At 43.9% G+C, this 19,928-nt stretch overlaps 3 protein-coding genes across 5 annotated transcripts in view; 2 read left to right on the top strand and 1 right to left on the bottom strand.

Annotated features, from left to right (window-relative positions):
- Window positions 1-3,734, bottom strand: part of cenpp (centromere protein P) — a 69,676-nt gene extending 65,942 nt beyond the window's left edge. The window contains exons 1-4 of the mRNA XM_084022241.1: window positions 3,682-3,734; window positions 2,533-2,713; window positions 2,246-2,400; window positions 1,807-1,895 (exon numbers count right to left, since the gene is read on the bottom strand). Coding sequence (XP_083878367.1) covers window positions 1,807-1,895; window positions 2,246-2,400; window positions 2,533-2,687 — 399 coding nt within the window. The 5' untranslated portion in view covers window positions 2,688-2,713; window positions 3,682-3,734. The remainder of the gene's footprint in view (window positions 1-1,806; window positions 1,896-2,245; window positions 2,401-2,532; window positions 2,714-3,681) is intronic.
- Window positions 3,735-4,257: 523 nt separating this feature from the next.
- Window positions 4,258-12,660, top strand: nol8 (nucleolar protein 8). 3 transcript variants are annotated; one of them, XM_084022134.1, is made up of 18 exons: window positions 4,258-4,328; window positions 5,091-5,238; window positions 5,587-5,649; window positions 5,895-5,973; window positions 6,203-6,359; window positions 6,580-6,884; window positions 7,176-7,435; window positions 7,663-9,056; window positions 9,218-9,415; window positions 9,757-9,891; window positions 9,985-10,086; window positions 10,372-10,508; window positions 10,597-10,680; window positions 10,936-11,252; window positions 11,329-11,467; window positions 11,573-11,634; window positions 11,719-11,801; window positions 12,093-12,660. In XM_084022134.1, exons 2-18 carry the CDS (start codon window positions 5,118-5,120, stop codon window positions 12,150-12,152), a joined length of 3,696 nt encoding a protein of 1,231 aa, XP_083878260.1. In that variant the 5' UTR covers window positions 4,258-4,328; window positions 5,091-5,117; the 3' UTR covers window positions 12,153-12,660. The 3 variants fall into 3 exon arrangements, with proteins under 3 accessions (XP_083878260.1, XP_083878262.1, XP_083878261.1); XM_084022136.1 differs by having other exon boundaries at window positions 9,985-10,078; window positions 10,367-10,508; window positions 12,093-12,659; XM_084022135.1 differs by having other exon boundaries at window positions 4,303-4,323.
- Window positions 12,661-12,799: 139 nt separating this feature from the next.
- On the top strand, window positions 12,800-18,320 carry gpr37l1a (G protein-coupled receptor 37 like 1a). Its single transcript, XM_084022203.1, has 2 exons — window positions 12,800-13,724; window positions 17,186-18,320. The coding sequence occupies exons 1-2, from the start codon at window positions 13,056-13,058 to the stop codon at window positions 18,200-18,202; spliced, it is 1,686 nt and encodes a 561-aa protein (XP_083878329.1). The 5' UTR covers window positions 12,800-13,055; the 3' UTR covers window positions 18,203-18,320.
- The last annotated feature ends 1,608 nt before the right edge of the window (window positions 18,321-19,928 follow it).

Genomic DNA, 19,928 nt, shown 5'->3' with positions numbered 1-19,928 from the left:
TTTATGAGTGTTTTTGAACATTAGACAGAGAGCCAGGCTAGCAATTTCCTGCTAAGCTAAGCTAAGATAACCACATCCAGCTCTGTAGTTAACACGCAGACATGGGACATCCATCTGAACATCTTCAGAAACAGAATAAACAAGCCTTCCCAGAATGTTGAACAATAACACAGACATCTCCATGTTTGTTGAGCCATAGATCATATCTTTACAACACAAAAAAACAAACAAGTGACGGTTACTGGAAGTCGTACTAGCTCACAGTGTGTTTTAGTATAAAAAACAAGTATTAAAACTGTAATAAAGAATACGGAGAGCGTGTCTGTTTACAAAAAGACTTTCTAAATTACACAGCCAAATAATTAATGTCTTTATCAAAACAAGTCAGGACTTCAGAAGAGAACTATATAATTTTAATGGCACTTTATAAGCCAGGCATGAGGAGTTATTAAATGAAACCAGTTGTTCTGCTTGTTAATCCAGTTAGAATCAAAACCAGAACACATGAGGCGGGTTTAAAGGAGTACAATAACGCAAAGTTTCCCTACATTAAACTTTACAATTACTCTACAATTACGACTTTACAGATACGGTATTGGCCGATGTTGAGGGTCAACCATTTATATGTTATGGCTGAAAATGTGCTTCTAACAGGCCTCAATGCTTGTTTGATGAAGACCAAATGTGCCTTAGTGTGAAAAACTGTCTATAGTGAGACTGGTCAGATTCATGATCTTAAAAATAGAACAAAAATGTATCAGATAGTTCCCAAATTAATATTATTATTAAATATTATTCCAGTTATTTTCTACTGTTTTTTAAATTAGAGATCATATACGGCTCCGTGAGTTACAACAATACAAAAGTGAGGTATGGATAAATGAGTCTTTCTGCATTGTTACAGAAAGTCTGGCATAATAATTCAAAAGGATACCCAGCTCTAGCTGGAGGAAAGGTTTGGATATACCTTCTGCACAAACAATTAGAAGTAGTATGCAAAATGTTGAATTAAGACCATTAAATATTTTTTTAGTTTGCAGAGATGACATCTAAACCTGAAATGTTATTGTTGCCATTGCCAGGACTTTACCTAATACCACCTGAGGGTTTTTTTCTTCCCCTCTGAGGCAGTTTGGTCTGATGTCTGATTGGATGACATTTAAGACCTGACGGTGACTTGTTTGTTGAAGTGTTTTTCATGTCTGCCAGCTGCTGCTGAGGTCTGAGAAAGCTGCTAAAATCTGACACAATTGATGAGTGAACCAGTTAACAAAGCCCTCTGTCACCCTCTGCTGGCTGGACACACCTTCGGCACCCATTCTGTACAGGATAGTACGTTAAATGAACAGATTTCTAGACATAACACTCTAATACAAGTCTAAAAGATTTTAAAAAGTATGCAAACGAAAATAAATGGCACTGTGATATTTGCTCGACCGAAAGCTCAGACAATAAATTGTGCATAAGCAAAGGTCATTATGTCTTAATGTCTAAAATGTCATTTACACTGGTCTAAATCTAAAATCACACACAGATCTTGAGACTGAGCTACAGTATTTATTATTGCGATAAATAACAGCATTTTAAATCATATTGAGGTATATATTGAGGTTTTGGCTTGAGTACCGTTTGCTGCACAAACTGGATCGGAACATCCACACCAGACATCATGAGTCGGGGCTCCAACCACGAATATACTGACGTCGCTTTAGCTGAAAAACGGTTCTTTGATAATCAATCACTTGGCGAGGGGAGGATTGGCGACCTTCTGTCTCTTTAACAGATTATTCTAATTAAATGACTCACCTTGACCTCCTTGAGCTGGAACTCCACCTGGAAGTCCAGTTCAGGGTAGTGACCTGACACACAGAGCTGCTGGACCAGGTTTATGCCATCTAGTAGACACACATCACCATACCAGGGTAAGTACACGACATTATCAGGGACCCATTAAACAAATAAGTGCTCTGGGAAGTCCTCCTGTATAAAAAATAAATAAATCAATCAAATCTTTTTTCTAAACTGTAATAATGCTATGGGTAAAATCATGGGAAATATATATATAGAATTAGGACTCCAACTAACAATTCAATTGATTGATTAATCTGCTGGTTATTTTCCTTATTCATTCGTTAATCTATAAAACAGATTTTAGATAGATAGATAGATAGATAGATAGATAGATAGATAGATAGATAGATAGATAGATAGATAGATAGATAGATAGATAGATCTGTGCTCTTACCGCTTTTCAGAGTCTTTGTGGTGCAGCTATCTAGAGTGATGCCATTCATTTGTGTCTGCAGCTTCAGATCCTCCTCCAGCTCCTCCACCTCCTCCTTCAGCCTGGACAGCACGTCATCCTTCTCTCCTCTTTGTCTCTGCCCACAAATGTACGATCTGTGGAGACGGACTTAAAAGTTAGCAGGAAAACTAGATTTTAAGATGCATGGTTGTATACTGGGGGGTAAAAGCTGAACAGGGAAAGAGGGTGTAAGAAACATTTAAACAATGAATAAAAACCAAACTCACATGGCGTCCTGCATTTCTCCTCTGAAGTCGAACGTTATGTTCTTGTGGTTGTCTTGCTTTTGGCGCTGCAACTCTGTGACTTCAGCCTGAAGAAGCTCAATCTGAGCCTCCAGCACCCTCACCTCCTCGGTGTTCTCTTCGCTCATCTTCTCCATCCTCCTGAAGGACGACACGACTGACTCTATAATAACAAAACACATATCAAAGTTTCAATGAGGCAGCAGCATAAAAAAAATTACACACCAATAAATACAAACAACATAAACAGCCTAAAAAGACAACAGTCTCTAAATAGTGTATATAATACTTTATAGGGAAGAAATTAGCCACAAAATGGCTAATTTCAGAGAGATCAATATTATAGTACTGGATTGTAGTAAATGATGATTCACATGTGATCGTCACAAATACTGTAGCTGAAAAAGATCAACTATATTTTTGATGAGCATCCCCATCTTTAATATATCTTATTATATCATAAATTAATTTATATTTTTGCATTAATAATATGAATTGACAAACAATAAAAAATAAATGTATTTGAGTAAAATGGACAATATCCAGCTCCCCATAAATGGAGTGGTGTGTAATTGCAGGGTAAGGACAGGTGTAATTGATGACATTAATTAGTGTCACTCAGTTCATTGAGCCAGCATGTACTGTACAATATCGGGGCCGTAATCAATGTCCCTTAATGTGTTTACCCTGCATTGACATGTCAAAATGGCAGCTGTGAAAAAAAGGCCAATATCTGTGGTTTAACGTTAAACGTGTACGCGCACACAGGTGTTTTCAGTTGATTAGCTCAGCTACACCGAGTGACATCTTCCCGAGTCTCATCTTAGCTAGGATGCTAGGTCGGGACAAATCACGCCTTCGTCCTTTCTCGTGGGTTAAATTAGCTAAAATAAGATTTCTGACCAAAATAAATGCGCTGTAAAAGTGTTAACTTCTGTTAACGTTCAGTAACTTTAGTAAAAACCTAGCCAGCTACATTGACGTTGGCTTCAGCTAAAATAATACCGGCGGAGGTGAAGTTAAACTGTCACTTCGCAAGTCGAACCGACCGTATTCGTCTGCGTCATAAATGTCTTATTATTTACATGAAAGTTACTTTACAGTACTAAATGAATGCCCTTTCTCCCTCACCTGACTTATTCTCGATTCTTCTTCTTCTCCCTGACAACCAAAACAGTTTTGGAGCCTCGCGCCCTCTGGACTCTACCACTTTTCAAGAGTCAGAGGGGTGCGAGATCATTTCTGTGAATGATGGACAAGCAGTGTGCCTCACTTAAGTTACACATGCCACATTTTTTTAAATAAATATATTCGTTAAAAGTACAAATCAGTGGTTTTATATTGTTCAAATGCAATAAATAAAAACCTGTTCGAGCTGGAAACTGTGAACGACCCCTCTACGTAAAAACATATCTGCTAGTGAGCCAGAAGGATGCTGCCTTCACGTGGTATCGGAATTGTGGGAAATACGAGTGTATTCTCGTAATTCCGAAAGTGGGAAGTAGAATTTTAGGACTAGCACGTCAGGGCAGTATGATTACGATAGTTTTGACACCGGTAAGTATCTATTGGAGTTCTTAGATTATCAAGAAGAAACAATATTTTCACGTTTTCATGAAAATATTTTCACAAATAGCCGTTACGTCTTTTTTTTAAGTGTTGTTGAACGTCACACAGCGGAACCTTTCTGTTCTGTGGAAACACGCCCGGAAGGGAAAGACCGTGGGATCGCATCGACCGGACCGAGTTAACGGGAACACCAGAAGGATACATGTGAGGTAAACATTTGTTGGGGTTTCTTTCTGTCGATGTGAATTAAACCGGTAGTTTGACCGTGATAACTATGAGCTCGGTTGTACGTTAGTTTGTTCAGACTGTGTGTGTGTGTGTGTGTGTGTGTGTGTGTGTGTGTGTGTGTTTTCCTCTTGGTGACGCACTATGCTTGTGATCATGTAAATCTTTCGCCTGTACGAGTCTTAGTGAGGATTGTCATGAGCACAGCAAAATTGTGTCTAATTAACTATTTTGTGATCAATAAAACTTTACTTTGGCACTGAAAGTCCACCAGAGTCAGCAGCCATGCGTGGTGTATAGATGAGTAACAGCAGAGGTGGGAAGTAACGAGGTACAAATACTTCGTTACTGAACTAAATTAGAAGTTTCAGGTATCTGTACTTTACTTGAGTATTTCATTTTTCTATCACATTTTTAATTTTATTCCCAACATTTTAAAAGGAATATCTGTACTTTCTTCTCCTCACATTTTAAAAACAGGCTACTTTAATTTTAATGCATTTGAGGGGAATTATAGATTTTATTATTAATTTGACATGAGATTCAGTTAGCCTTGAAAAAAACAGCCAGTAGAAATGTCCTTCATAGTGATACTTTCTACTTTGAGCATGTACTTTTTACTTTCTGTACTTTTTTCACTTTTACCTGAGTAAAGAAGCTGAATCAGTACTTCTACTCTCACCAGAACACAAGTATCTGTACTTCTGCTTGAGTATAGGATCTCTCTACTTTTGTTGTGCGTGCAGTGACAGCGTTGCTGTGGATACGGAGCCATGAAGCGGCTGTACATCGGCGGGTTGAGCCACTTGGTCACCCAGAAAGATCTGAAGGATCGATTTGGAAAGTTTGGAGACGTGGAGGACGTGGAGCTACGGACGAGGAGGGACGACGAGGGTGAGGACCAGAAACAGGACCATGTGTTACTGTCCCGATTATCCAACACCTCTTCTGACACTCAGACAGCCGGGATGATAATTAGTGTTTTACACTTTTTATCATCTTAAAAACACTTGAGATAGAAGACTCCATAAGAACCTCTTTGTTGCATTTAAGGAAGCTGCTCCATGTGTTTTGTAGTTAATGGGATAATAAAAATGGCAATAATCATCCTGCAGTGAACAGAAGTGCTTATAAGTATCTGTTGTTGTTGGTTCCATCGGGTATAAATCATATTTAGTTGTTTTATTTCTTTTCTTTTGCGATTCCTCGGCCTCCTTGGTGACTCCTGTCGTTCTCCTGCAGGCGTTCCTCACAAAACCTTCGGCTACATCAACATCAACATTTCAGACGCCGACCTGAAGAAATGTAAGTGAGCCGATCCAACCGCCTGAACACGTCACGTAATCTGCCTTCAGGTCCTTATTTAACTTAACCACCATCACTGTGGGGAGATAACACACTCAATAGGTCAAAGTCAGGAAATTCACTGTGCAGTTTTTGTTATGGAACCTTGTTAAATCCTCTAGTTTTGTGTTCATGTCCTTTACTGTGACTGACATGGGAGCTTGTGTTGTGTCATCATATCTAAGATCAGCGTGTTTCCTCTACAGGTATGACGGTGCTGAACAAATCCAAATGGAAAGGAGGAACTCTGCAGATTGAAACAGCCAAGGAGAGTTTCCTGCACAGGTGAATGTTCACCTCACAAGAAGCTTTTGTCTGATGTTAGAACGATGGGCCGAGTGGTAGATGACATTTCAGAATCAGTCCATTTAATTTGAACAATTCCTCTCAATATCATATCATTTTTCCCGATTTAAGCACTTGATTATCAAAACAGTTGCAGATGAATTTCTGTTTCTGCGAATGTATCGGGGAAATCAAACCCACTGATGAGTTTGTCGCCTCGCTGTGTCAGACTGGCCGAGGAGCGACAGACGGCGGCCGAGCAGCGCCTCCAGCAGCCTGCAGCCGAGGACAAGAGGCAGAAGATGCTGGACTCGCTGAGCAAAGCCGGCGTGGACGACTTCACCATGAAGGCCGCGGTGCCGGGGACCGAAGTACCGGGACACAAGGTCCGTTCACCGGCTGCTTCCTGTTTCTGTGTCGACGTTAGATCCCGTAGAGACAAAGCAGCACTTCTCCCTTTAGGCTGATGTCTGTATTTAGTGTAGTTTGTTTCACATACAGCTAGAGTCACACATAACAGCTCATTGAAGGAGGTGAATGCCTGCATGTCAGTCTCTCACATGGTTAAATTCTTGAATGCTGTCTCTAACTGTTCTGTTGTTTCAGGACTGGGTGGTCAGTAAGTTCGGACGAGTCCTCCCCGTCCTGCAGCTCAGGTGTCAGAAAGGCAGCAGAGCTCGAACCCTGAAGTACGACCCGTCCAAATACAGCCACAACATCCGCAAGCTGGACCGCTCCACCGGCCCGCCGGAGCAGCCCACGCCCGTCGACCAGCTCACCTGGGAGGTGCGAGGAGGAGATGACGACATCAGCAAGAAGCGGCGCGGGGAGTTCCCTCCCTACGAGCCGCCGAGACGCAAGAAGACTCGGACGGACGCCGTCGACTCCCGTAAAGCTGACGTGGGATCCAGGTAACCGCGTCACGTTGTTTCTGGGATTCTCAGGTTCTGGTTTGTTGAATTCCCAAATGTCAACACCGATCACTTTAATTAAAGATTTATGTGTTTTTATGTGATTCTCATGAGCAAAATTGTTACATTAATATAGAAACTGATGGATTACTTTGAATCAAAATCCTTTTCTTATTTATCCTCCTCAAGTATGTTTTGTGTCGAATGTCACAGATATGTGTGATGTTTATTTAGTGGGAAGATCAAGAACTTGAGTAATTACAGCCTCCTCCTCGTTGTTTCTCCTCTCAGATTCAAACAGACGTCCGACTCCGTCCACCACGCTGACGCTCATCCGTTCACCAACGGAAACAAGCCGCCAGCCAATCACAAGCCGGCTCAGAGGAGCGGACCACTTTTGGCTGACGATTCAGACGAGGAAATCCGCAGAATGGTGTCGTCCCAGAGCTCCTCCCATGATGCACTGCAGCTGGACGAGGAGGAGGACAAACTGGAAGTAGTTGGACTCGACTACCTGGTGAAGTCCGGGCTCGCTCGTCAGCAGCGGAGAGGTAATTTAAACTCTTTTCTATTTATTTATTTTGAGAATTAGAATCTGTCTCATCTGCATTTCTCTTATAGAAATCTTTGGCTGATGTATCATCCAATTTGTTGGTCTGGTCTTAATGATTAATTACTTAAGATTATTAATCCAACCATAGAAGGTTTGTGAATGTAAAGCCTGAAGCTCAGAAAAGATCCAAAACGCTGTAAACATGTGACTTCTTTGGGATTCCAGGAGGTGACGAAGAAGAGGATGACTATGACTCCGCAGACACCGATGAACTCTTCGCCTCCAGGAAAGCTCCTCCTCCAGCGCAGGAGAGACTGACTCCGCCCACTTCTGGACAGCTCTCAGGAAACGATGCTGGCGGGAAGAGAACGACGAAGACGAAGAAGAGTAAAGCTGCTGAGGAAGAGTACGATTCATCGGATGCTGAAGAAGTCATGAATTCTGGTAAACGCAGTTCTCAGAACACAAGTAAGAAGATGAAAGTCCTCCCTGTGGTAAAACCCTCTTCCTCAGAATCGGATGATGAAGATGAGGATGATGAAGATGAGGATGAAGATGAGGATGAAGATGAGGAGGAGATGGAATCAGCTGATGACAGTTCAGATTTGGATTATGAAGCCATGTTTTCTAATGTCACCCATCTGGAGATTTCCCTGGCTGATCTACAGAGGCTGGCCGAAGAGTCCGAGCAGGCTGACGAGACTACAGCTCCCAGCATGCCCGGTGCCTCCTCTGGACAAGCAACCAGCCATCCTGCTCACAAGAAAGGCACCTTGCCGGAGGAGATCCTCGCCGCCATCATGGAGGACAGCAGTGAGGACGAGCAGAAGAAGAAGAAACAGAAGAAGAAGAAAAGAAAAGCGGTTGTTTCAACGCCGCTGCCTGCCTTCCAGGGGACGAGAGTGCTGAACGGGGGGCCGAGAGAGGAGGAGGAGGAGGAGGAGGAAGAGGAAGAAGACGGAGGAAGTGAGGTTAAAAAACAGAAGCTGGACTCTGGAGCTCCTCAGCTAAACCACAGAGAAGTGGAGAGCAAAATCAGCCAGAAGAAGTCTTCGGAGAGTAGTGAGGACGAGGAGGAGGAGGAGGAGGAGGAAAGTGAGACGGGTTCCTCCGAGGACGAAGAAGAGGGGGAAGAGGAAAAAGAGATGGAGGTGGTGAAGAACACAGCTAAGAAAGCTGAGACGCGTTCCTCCTCTGGCAGTGATGATGATGAGGAGGAGGAGGAGGAGGAAGAAGAAGAGGAGAAAAAGGGGGAGGTGGTGAAACACAAGGCTGAAAAAGCTGAGACAAGTTCCTCCTCTGACGAGGAGGAGGTGGAGGAGGAGAGGATGAAGGCCAGTCTGACTGTTACAGCTGCAGCAGCTTCGTCTTCGTCGGAAGACGAGCAAGAAAACACTGTGAAAGCAGCACCTACCGCTGCTCCTCACCCTGACTCCTCCTCCAGCAGTGAGGAGGAGGAGGAGGAGGAGAAACCGGCTCCTCCCCGGGTGCCGTTGGGAGCCAAGGAGGAAGAGGAGCGTCAGAGGAAGGCCAACACGAGGAGGCTGGCTGCCGTCCAGCAGAGACAGAAAGAGGCTGAAGAAAACAAGAAGCTGATCCAGGGAGCTCTGGCCAACCTGGTGGGTGAACCGTCCTGGACAGACTTGTTTGTTTGTTTGTTTGTTTGTTTGTTTGTTTGTTTGTTTGTTTGTTTATTCAGTTCTGTTTTCATTTTAATGCATGGACAAACTGCATACATACAAATATATATTATAAATGTGCAATATTCATCTCCCATTAGGACACTCCAACAGGAGGAGGAGCAGGGAAACACATCGTCTTTGGCTCTGATGACGATGATGATGATGATGGTGATGATGATGAGCTGCAGGCGACCCCAAAGGTCACAACACCAAAGAAGACTCTGTTCCAAGACAGCCAATCAGAGGACGAGGCCACGGGCGATGCAGTCGCTGAGAACAACGCGAGAAAAGAAAAGGTGAGTGAAGACTTCCTGCTGGTATTTTATCGTTTTATTCATTAACACGAACCGACGTGACGGGAAACCTTAAATCAGCTGTTGTTAAAGTGTGTGTGTGTGTGTGTGTCTGTGTGTGTGTGTGTGTGTGTGTGTGTGTGTGTGTGTGTGTATGTGTGTGTGTGTGTGTGTGTGTGTGTGTGTGTCTGTGTCTGTGTGTCTCTGTGTGTGTCTGTGTCTGTGTGTGTGTGTGTGTGTGTGTGTGTGTGTGTGTGTGTGTGTGTGTGTGTGTGTGTGTGTGTGTGTGTGTGTGTGTGTGTGTGTGTGTGTGTGTGTGTGTGTGTGTGTGTGTGTGAGATCAGGTGCGTCTGAAGCCGTCGGGCCCTCAGCTCTTTGGTGACGGTGAGGATGAGGAGGAGGAGGAGGAGGACGGCGACAAAGAGGAGGACGGCAGGTTTGACATCAGGCCTCAGTTTGAAGGTCGAGCAGGACAGAAGGTGAGAGGAGGAGTGAAAACACCGGTTTTCTTACATATTTGTTGTTTTTGCACACGTTCTAATGCAAACCCATAATTATTTGTGCGCAACCAGCTGATGGCGCTGCAGTCTCGCTTCGGGACAGACGAGCGTTTTCGAATGGACTCTCGCTTCCTGGAGGAGGTTGAGGACAAGGGGGAGGAGTCAGGTGAGGCTGTGGGTGGGCGGAGCTCTGGTCGTCTCGCTGAGACATCGCGTTACTGGAATGTCGGAAATCACAGTTTTTGTTTTGAAAATGAATTCTGGACGTCGCCAGTAGAGGAGCTCACAGTTTACAGTTTGTCTTGAAGTTGGTGGCTTGTTGTTAATAATAATAATAATAATACATTTTCTTTATAGGCGCCATTCAGGATACATACATGTACAAATAATAAGAATAAAAACAGACTGAAACCCTGTGAGCTTCTGGTGAACAAAGCGACTGTTTGTGATTCAGAGAAGAAGAAGAGCGTGACCGAGGAAGAGGAAGCCCTGGAGGAGGAGAGGAAGAAGAACCTGTCCATCCTGCAGGACGTCCTTGGCAGCGGCGGCCAACAAACCGGCAGCGGCAAGCCGGCCGCCAAGACCAAGACCTTCAGGTGAGCCAGACCTGCATCTGAAGAGTCTGGAGGACTTCTGGAGACAGGAAGTGGATCAAAATAAAATCTAAAATGTGTGTGTTTGCAGAGACGTGGCAGCGCTGCATTACGACCCGAGCAAAGAGGAACACGCTGCGTTCGAGACCAAAACGGATGAAACCAAGAAAGAGAGGTACGAACACGGAAACACACACCTGACTCAGAGTCTGTTTCAGCAGCGTGATTCACCTGAGTAACAGGTACGGGTTTGAAAAGACTCGGTTGGTTGAGGTTGAGAAAACGGCCTGATAATGTTGTTTATAGCAAACTTGAAACCTGGGGAAACAGAGCATCTGTTGGGGTTTGTATATTAAACAGTGACGTATGGTTGGAAGTACTCATCCAATCAAAATGTACTCGTGTGTCATGTGATCTGTCGTCTTCGCAGCAAGTCAGCCAGGAGGAAGAAGAGGGAGGAGGCTGAGAAGCTTCCGGAGGTCTCTAAGGAGATTTACTACGACGTGTCCGTCGACCTGAAGGCCGTGTTTGGTCAGACGAAGGAGGACGACGCCGCTGTAGAGGAGGAGAAGACCAACTGGGACCAAGAGGAGAAGGAGAAGGAGGAGGAGGAAGGAGGGAAGGATGAACAGCCAACCCTGCAGTCATCTCTTCTCTCAGCTGATCCCAGCGCAGAGAAGGACGACACTTCCGGGTTTAAATTCTCCTTCTTCGGAGACGAAGCAGAAACAGGAAGTGGAGAGACGGGTACGTTTTATCTCAGACATTCATCTCAGACTGTCGGAAACGAAATAAAATTAAAATTAAATCTCTCTTCCGACAGAGTACAAGGTCGAGAGCATCCAGGCGCCAAAGGTGTCATGGCAACAAGACCTACGTTTCCAAGACAGCAGCTCGGATGAGGAGGAGGAAGAAAAGGAGGAAGAGGAGGAGCAAAGCAACGTTGCTGCCGAAACCACACAGTGAGAAAATTAAGATTAAATATAGTTTGCTTCGGTTTTATCACTGTTACAGAGCCGGACGGTTATTCTGAAGTGTAAATCTGACGTGAACGTTTCCGTTCACAGAGAGGAAACTCCGTCCAAGGCGGAGCTGTTCTTCTTCCAGCCTGATGACAGCAGACTGACGGGTAAGATCATTGATTACATTCATTACAGAGAGCCGGAGGGTCTGTTCTGTTTCTCTAAAGAGTGTTCTTGTGTTCCTCCATCAGAGGGTCCCAGGTTGTTCTGCCGGCCCTCTCAGCTGGAGGAGCAGAGGGAGCAGTGGGAGGAGAGGAGGAGCGAGCTCAGACAGGTCCGTTTAAATCCTTCACGCAGCATTGAAATATGTTTGACTTATTATGCAACAGTTTTATTATTATTTAAACACTAAATCTACTTTGTGATGAATCATTTTATCCATTCTGGTCTGTAGTGTTTATTATAACGGCAGTTCTTCATTGCAATGAAATACTTAGGATCATCCCAATAATGAAAATGATCTTCTTATTCTCTATGTTAACAAAATGAACACTTAATGACTTAATAATAATAATGTGTTGAAGATAATTTGTTGAAGATATTTCTACCCGTTCTGTTTCCACAGGAGTACCGCAAAAAACACAAGGACGCCCGGAGGAAGCTGAAGTCCTCCATGAAGAGCTGAGGATCATGGGAGGTGGAGTCTTTGTGTTTGTCTGGACTTCAGAATCGGGGAGCTATCAGATAAATGTCTCCCCTCTTCGTGGCGTTTTTCAGCGCCAGACTGATTTCAGAAGGAGGGACACCAAACGGCAGCCTGTCAGTCCATTGGTTCGTGTTCTTCGTTAGTTGCCATGGAAACTATGCTGCAGATAAACTTCTGGACAATCAGTAGCGGCAGCAGCAGCCAATCACAGCCTACATCTCCACGTCTGTTAATCAGCAGGCTGAAATCTGCTTCTGGAGTCAGTCTAAAGGCAAAAAATCCTCCCGTGTTGAACTTCACGATCATTTTAGAGGATGTAGTTTGTGTTGAACTGCCCTGATATAACTTGTTCATAAATTGTATTTCATGAAAATGCAAGCATCTCTCAGAAGTCATTGAATTTCACTGGATTTCATTATTTTCTTCTGATAAAGATATAAACCTTGTAAAAGTCCACAAGATGTCACTAAAAATAACAATAAAAAAAAAAACATCTATAATAAAATGACCACCACAAACTCTTTTTGCAATTTATTTATGAAGTGTTGATGCAAAGGGAGTTTTATTTTGAAGTCTCGTGGTTCACTTCCTCTGTGCTTTTTATCGCGTTCAACGTTTCTTTATTTTGAAATCTAGGAACCGGAAGCGTCGTGTTGTATTCGGTCCGGCTTGATCCTGAATGATGAGCAACAAGTGCCGATGAAAGTGAGAGCACTAGCAGACTGAACTCCCATCAGGACCGGACCCAGGTCCGACTCTGAATAACGGGTTTATGGACACTTCTTTATCCCGGGAGTCTTGATATTTGTTGCGGCACATGTCTGTGAAAGAGACGGAGAACTCGGACCTGGTACGTTTAATTCAACGGTTAAAAAAAACAAAATGAGTCCCGTTTTGTTTCTTTTTCTCCTCTGTCTGCGGACCGCGGAGCTCCGTCACGTCCACAGAGAACACACGGCCCGGGAGGTTGAGTCCGGGTCCGCGCCGGAGACGAAGCGGGCGGACGATGCTGGACCGGCCGCTGTAGGCACAGTGGAGCCTCTCTCCCCGGACGGGACATCTCCTGGCCGGGTTGAAAGTTCGGGAATTCCCGCCCTTAAGCGAGTCGCGCGAGGAGCCAACGACGGGAGTTTCAGGAAAAGAGACCCGCACTCGGCGAGCAGTTACGGGCCTCCGCGACGGCACGATGACCCGAGCGGCTACTTCACGACCACGCCGCGGTCACCCGCCCCCGCCCGGCCGGGTAACTCCTCCTCGGGCTCGGGGTTCCACAACCCGCTGTTCCCGGTCACCGACGGCTCCTACTGGGCGTACGCGGTGATGCTGCTGGCGCTCGTGCTGTTCGCGGCGGGAATCGTGGGGAACCTCGCGCTCATGTGCATCGTGTGGCACAACTTCTACCTGAAGAGCGCGTGGAACTGCGTCCTGGCGGGGCTGGCGTTCTGGGACTTCCTCGTGCTGTTCTTCTGCCTTCCCGTGGTCGTCTTCCACGAGCTCACCCTGAGGAGGTTGCTAGGAGACCTGTCCTGCAGGCTCGTGCCCTATCTGGAGGTGAGCTGAAGCTGAACGTCGAAGAAACACATTTTAATCAAGTAGAGTTAATTAAATAAAACTAAATTTCTACTTTGACTAAAAAGCTACAAGAGCAAAAATATTAATGTCGTTTTTACACAATTTAAAACAGTTTAGATGTTTCCTACAACTTTTCCAAGTCTGTTCAAATTGAATGAAATAAAATATACCAAAAGGTAAATTAATAAAAACGAAATATACGAAATGCATACAAATTACTATTATTATTTATATATATATATAAATAAAGTTTCCAATCAACACTTTTCTGTGTTTGCAACAAAAGGTAAACCTACTAAAACTAATCAGTAAGGATACGTTTTTTCAATTATTCTTTTGATCAATATATACTTTTTTCAGATTTAAGTCTGGAATAAAATGTAAATTAAAAAAAGTTTAAAATGTCTTTAAATGGCTTATTTTGTCAGACCAACGGTTTAAAACCCACAGATATGTTTTTAATTATATAAATGAGAGAAAAGCGACATTAAAGAAGCCTGTTTAGAGAATCGTTGGTGTTTTTGATTGAAAAAGGTTGTGAGGAATTAAACATTTAAATTGAGTAATAGTAACATTGTTTTTTTTAGTGTCTTAGCACAGGTTATATCATTGTGTAAATGAACTTAGTTACATTAATACTTATGGGATAAGTTGTCCCAAATCTCCGAGACCATCCAGCCACAGTGAGCCAAAGAGATGTCAAACAAGCTAATGTGATGATAATGAATGATTCAGTGTGCAGCGCTGTCTTTACTCCCCCGTGTTCGGCTCGTTGTGAAGTTCTCCAGTTTAATAAAGAGACACCAGGGCTTGCGATGAATGGCCTGTTTGTGTCTCGTTGCTCGCCGGTTTCAGACCCCGACCAGCGTTTGCTCTCAACAGACGTGCTGTTATGGGCTGTTTTGGCCTCTTCGGTTGTCTGTTGTGAAGCATCAGTGGAGGTCGACATGAAGCGACTCTTCTTCCTCAGCTCACACAATCAAACAATGAAGCACAGAGACGTAGTTATCAGGGACGGGGATGTTGTTTTTACAGGGTCAGCTTGGAGATATGGAAGACAAGTTGGGCTTTTTTTTGGCATAAAGCAAACAGATCTTACTGTTATTTATTCAGTTTTATTAAATACCAAGTGTTCCCACGTCAGGATTTAGCATTTATGAATGTGAAGTTCCTGTCAGCATTGGGGAGGCCTGAAAACAACATGGAGACGAGGGCTGGAACTAAAGAATATGTGTTTATATAATTTCTGTATACTATAATAGTATACACAATCATGAAATCAAAGAAAAGTTGCAGAAAAATAACCAGGAACAAGGGAATGTTTGGCATCTTTGGTAGAGGAAACTGACTTAAATGATGAAAATAATTATCAAAATAATTGCTGGTCATTCGATTTGGTTCATCATTCAACCGACAAATCAATTAATTGTAAAATTCTCTAAATTTCACAATATATTAAATCTTCAATCTGCAGATTTGTTTCTAGATTAAGTGATTTCTTTCCAGATTAAATTATTATATATATTAATTTATATATATGCACTTCCTGCACATTCCTCATTTATACTTACTTTTGCACGTCTTGTTTGATGCTAAATTGCATTTTGTCTCAGAACAATGAATGAATCAGATCAAATCTATAAAATATCAGATAAAGGTGGAAAAATAGTTTGTCTGAGTCCAAGGTCACAGCTCCAAATGTTTTGTGTTTTCTGACCAACAGTCTGGATTTAAAACGGAAAATCAGAAATGTTATTTGAGTGATTTTGGCATTTTATCTTGAGATATGACTTAATGAAATATGAAAATAGTTGCCTGTTATTGCTTTGCATTGTTGCAGCTCTAAATATAACATTAACTTCTGTCTTTAGAGTCCAAAGGATTTTTAAAAAGCTAAATAACTCGTTAAACGCTCGGCCAACCAGCAGCTTAGTTTAGAGGGTGATTTGTCCTCACAGACGGTGAATGTGGAGCCTCTTGGTTACCATTGTAGGTTTTTCTCTGGTCCTTTTTTCAGCCGGGACAATATGGCCGGCCTGTGGAGTCCTTGTTTTTGGCTCCGAACCAGCTCTAAACTCCTGCAGCGCCTTAAATCACTGAAGTGCGCTTTTACTAATTTGTGATAACAGCTTGTATGCAGCAGTCTTTAACAAGGTCAGGCGGGTGGCCTCCTCTATTCCTCCTCGCTTCACCTATTTTTATGCTAATGAGAGAATGAGTTTCTTGCTAATTAATTAAGGTTTCCTGAAGTGGTGTTGAGCGGTTTGTAGTCGTTGCATTGAGCGGTGTTTAAAGCGGGTCAAGGCTGCCAGCTGCCCCCGCGCTCTGTTGGTTAAACCATTTTCATGCTAATTACGGCTCTGTGTTAATTATCTTCAGTTGTGTCTTAACTGTTTGAGGTCGTTAAGTGCTCGCGGAGGGAGGACAGCGCGGCGTAATGACGGTCTGTGTTTCTGGCCACATTAAAGTGCACAAAGGCAGCGATATCCGTCCCCCAGTCTGTTGGCTTAGAGCTGTCACCACATAATGCCTCTCTATTCCCTCGCTGACTCCTTTTATGTCCCCTCTTCCTGTAGTCTAAAGCGGTTTCTTACAACCCGGGTCTCATTACTGTAGTTGTTAGGCGAAGGGAAGCCTTAAATCTGCTCTTTGAGAAACAAAAACACCTTCCTGCGCTCAATTCAGAGCGACTGGCGGGTCACGTTTGACCGGCAACATGAACAAATATAGAGCACGTTCAAACCTGGACCTTGTTCTGCAATGCAGAAAGTCATATATTAGATATTATACAGTTTAAAAGCAGAGCTTCCAATGCTGATACCAGAAATGTACCCTGTTGAGTTACACGTTTTAAAACGGCAGTCTCTATTATAAGAAACAAATTGCTCTGTCAATGGAAATAATCAATATACTAATCCAGATATTAGATATTAGCTTGTTCCCTCTTAGTCGATCGGCAAAGAATAAATGGCCATTGAGTATGGATGGATTATTGTAAGAACCCTTGGATGGATGGGTGGATAGATAGATAGATAGATATGTAGATATATAGATATATAGATATGTAGATAGATAGGTAGGTAGGTAGGTAGGTAGGTAGGTAGGTAGGTAGGTAGGTAGGTAGATAGATAGGTAGGTAGGTAGGTAGATAGATAGATAGATAGATAGATAGATAGATAGATAGATAGATAGATATGTAGGTAGATAGGTAGGTAGGTAGGTAGGTAGGTAGGTAGGTAGGTAGGTAGATAGGTAGGTAGGTAGGTAGGTAGGTAGGTAGGTACTTTATTGATCTCAAGGTCAAGCATCGAGTAGCAGCTTACAAAGCACAACATGACAGACCATCATCTATCTCATCGTCTCATGGTTGATTGCTTATACCTGATCTGTAAAAGTATTTGTGTGCCATTAAGCTTCACCCTCTCGCCTCTCCCTGTCAGGTGACCTCTCTGGGCGTGGCCACGTTCAGCCTCTGCGCTCTGAGCATCGATCGCTTCCACGCCGCCACCGGCCCCGGGCCCTTTCAGACGCCGAGGGTTGAGCCCTGCCAGTCCATCCTGTCCAAACTGTCCGTGGTCTGGGTGGGCTCCATGGTGCTGGCGGCCCCCGAGCTGCTGCTGTGGCAGCTCGTCCAGGAGACCGTCCGCCTGCCGCTGCTCCCCGGTGACCGGCAGCCGGGAGCCTCGCTGATGGCTGCCTTCAGGGCCCGATCGGAGGCCTTCAAGGTGGACGTCTGCGTCCGCGAGCCGTCCGCCGAGCTCCCGGACAGCGTCTACTCTCTGGTGCTGACCTACCAAGAGGCCCGCATGTGGTGGATCTTCGGCTGCTACATCTGTCTGCCGCTGCTCTTCACGCTGGCCTGCGATCTGGTGACGAGGCAAGTGTTATCCCAGCGTCCCGCGCAGAAACCCTCCGTCGACAAGGTGGCCGGCCGATGCTCCTCCTCCTCCTCTTCGTCCTCCTCCTCCCCGAAGAAGAAGCAGCACACCAGAGAGCAGCGGCTGCGCTCCACTGTGATGGCGCTCACCATCCTGTACGTCGTGTGCAACCTGCCGGAGAGCGTCTGCAACATCACGCTGGCGTACGTCTCCGTCCACGTGGCCGCCACGCTGGCGTCCGCTCTGCCGGCGCTGAGTCTGATCGGACAGTTCCTGCTGTTCGCCCGTTGCTCGGCGACGCCGGTGCTGCTGCTGTGTCTGTGTCGCTCGCTGGGCCAGGCCTTCATGGACTGCTGCTGCTGCTGCTGTGAAGAGTGCCTCCCCGACGGCAGCTCCTCGTCCGCTTCGACCGCCTCGACCGCCGCCACCTCCAACCTCTCCTCGCCCACATCGCCCTCCCCGTCCTCCCTGTGTCCGTCCAGCAAAGACGAGACGATGAAGAGCTTGTTGACCACGGAGCCGGTGGTCTGCCTCGACAGGGCGAAAGACGCTTCCACAGCCATCGGGACGCCCTGCTGAGGTCCAGAACTCAATTTAACTACACGTTTGAAGGGTCATAGTTTATGGCAACTTGGGTCTTATTTTACCTGGTTTTGTCCATGATTTTTCTATCAGTTACAATAATATTATACTCGGCAAGTGAATCTGGTGATTTGACTGAGAGGAAGGCTGACAGGCCAAGGAACATGATCAAACAGTTGGTGGACATTCCTATCAGCTCCTGTCGTCACTGAATCAGAAATGGAGACTCAACATATCGTATAGCGGTCTGTGGTCTCCCAGAGGTCTACGATAGAACCTCACATCAGTCTAGAGACCAGACCGTGTGGAGAAACCAGAGCTGTCTTTGGTACAAACTGATCTGATTGATCCGGACTCCAGTCACAAAACAAGCATTTTAAAAGTTGTTTGCTTGTTCTCTTGCAGACAGACCGAACAATCCATGACTTCAGACTTTTTACAAATTGTCATCAATATGCAGTTATTTCGGGCATCCTTTTTATTCATTTATTGCAATTAAATCACAACAAAATAGTTTATTTTTGGGTTCATACCGCTGTAGTAAACCAGCTGATGTGTCTATTCTTGGCGTATCTGGGACAACATGTAGAAAGCAGCAATAGAGGTTATTTCAGCCGTGATGGATGAAACCTGGTTCGTTCTACATGAAGCTAAGCCCCGCCTCCTCTCCGGTGCGTCCAGTTAGAATGATAAATACGACTGATCCTGCTGTCGAACGAAAACTAGCTTTGCGTTTGGCGTGAACGAACCTTAAGGCTCACGGTTTTGGAATTGCAACGTTTCCCGACCTGTTAGACCCCGAGGTATTAACTTGGTGAGTATAAAGTTATTATTACTGATAGACAGGATGGACACGAGTACCAAAATAAAACCCAAGTTTTAAAGAAGTCTGTATGAACTGGTGGTGTAGAGCCATTGTAGGATGTAGATGATTATATACAATATAGACTATGTGTTTTTGTGTTGTTGTCAACATGTGATGGATTTAATCCTGTATTGTACTTTTTTATATGACACATTATAGTTAATTAATAATTCTTAAATGCTCATTCAGGATATTAGTATGATCTGTTCTCAGTACTGTATGAGATGACACATTTTAATTTGTTTTTTTAAGATGCTAAACTGAAAAATAGACACTGAGCAGACTGATGGACTGCTGGGAACTTTTTTTATTATTATTATTTTTTTTACTTTTACCTGATTTTGCTGTTTCTTGTGTCGATAACAGGTTAAAAATCGAGTGAGAAACAGTTCAGTTTAAATGTAGTTTTATTACCTTTTGGTTGAGTAAAGTTTGGATTTTCTTCTTTTGCATTAGCGATTCCCCCTCAGTGTTTTTTTTTTAGATGTCTGGTGTACAATTTATTTACTGATGCAAACAGTAGAGCTGCTGTTACACTAATCATCGGAAAAGAAATGGGCCAACTGGAGTTGAATTTCAGGTCTGAAAGTGTTTGTATCCGTATTTTAAATTTGATTTTTTTTAATAAAACAATAATAATAAATGAAAGTTTCTTATAAAGTATTAGATTTAAATCTGCAGACATACAGGACCAGTTAGAGTTAAAGTCAACTATTAAAGGACCAACGACGACGGTCAACAAGTTTACATAAACCTCCACCACGTTTACAAAAACTACTCTATTTTTTAGATATTGTGAGATAGTTGGTTTGTTTACATTTCGTCCATATTCAATAAACTTTCTGTAATTGTACCTGA

This window comes from Eutrigla gurnardus (assembly GCF_963514095.1).
Source record: "Eutrigla gurnardus genome assembly, chromosome: 2".
In the NCBI taxonomy this organism is placed as follows: domain Eukaryota; kingdom Metazoa; phylum Chordata; class Actinopteri; order Perciformes; family Triglidae; genus Eutrigla; species Eutrigla gurnardus.
This window is presented reverse-complemented; position numbering and strand designations above follow the sequence as displayed.

Excerpts from the sequence above, each read along its gene's own strand:
- nol8 (XM_084022134.1), top strand. The coding sequence starts at position 5,118 with ATGAAGCGGCTGTACATCGGCGGGTTGAGCCACTTGGTCACCCAGAAA. Across the intron at positions 5,650-5,894 it reads AGACGCCGACCTGAAGAAAT|GTATGACGGTGCTGAACAAA; the intron begins GTAAGTGAGCCG and ends TTTCCTCTACAG. Across the intron at positions 9,416-9,756 it reads ACAACGCGAGAAAAGAAAAG|GTGCGTCTGAAGCCGTCGGG; the intron begins GTGAGTGAAGAC and ends GTGTGAGATCAG.
- gpr37l1a (XM_084022203.1), top strand. The coding sequence starts at position 13,056 with ATGAGTCCCGTTTTGTTTCTTTTTCTCCTCTGTCTGCGGACCGCGGAG. Across the intron at positions 13,725-17,185 it reads GGCTCGTGCCCTATCTGGAG|GTGACCTCTCTGGGCGTGGC; the intron begins GTGAGCTGAAGC and ends TCTCCCTGTCAG.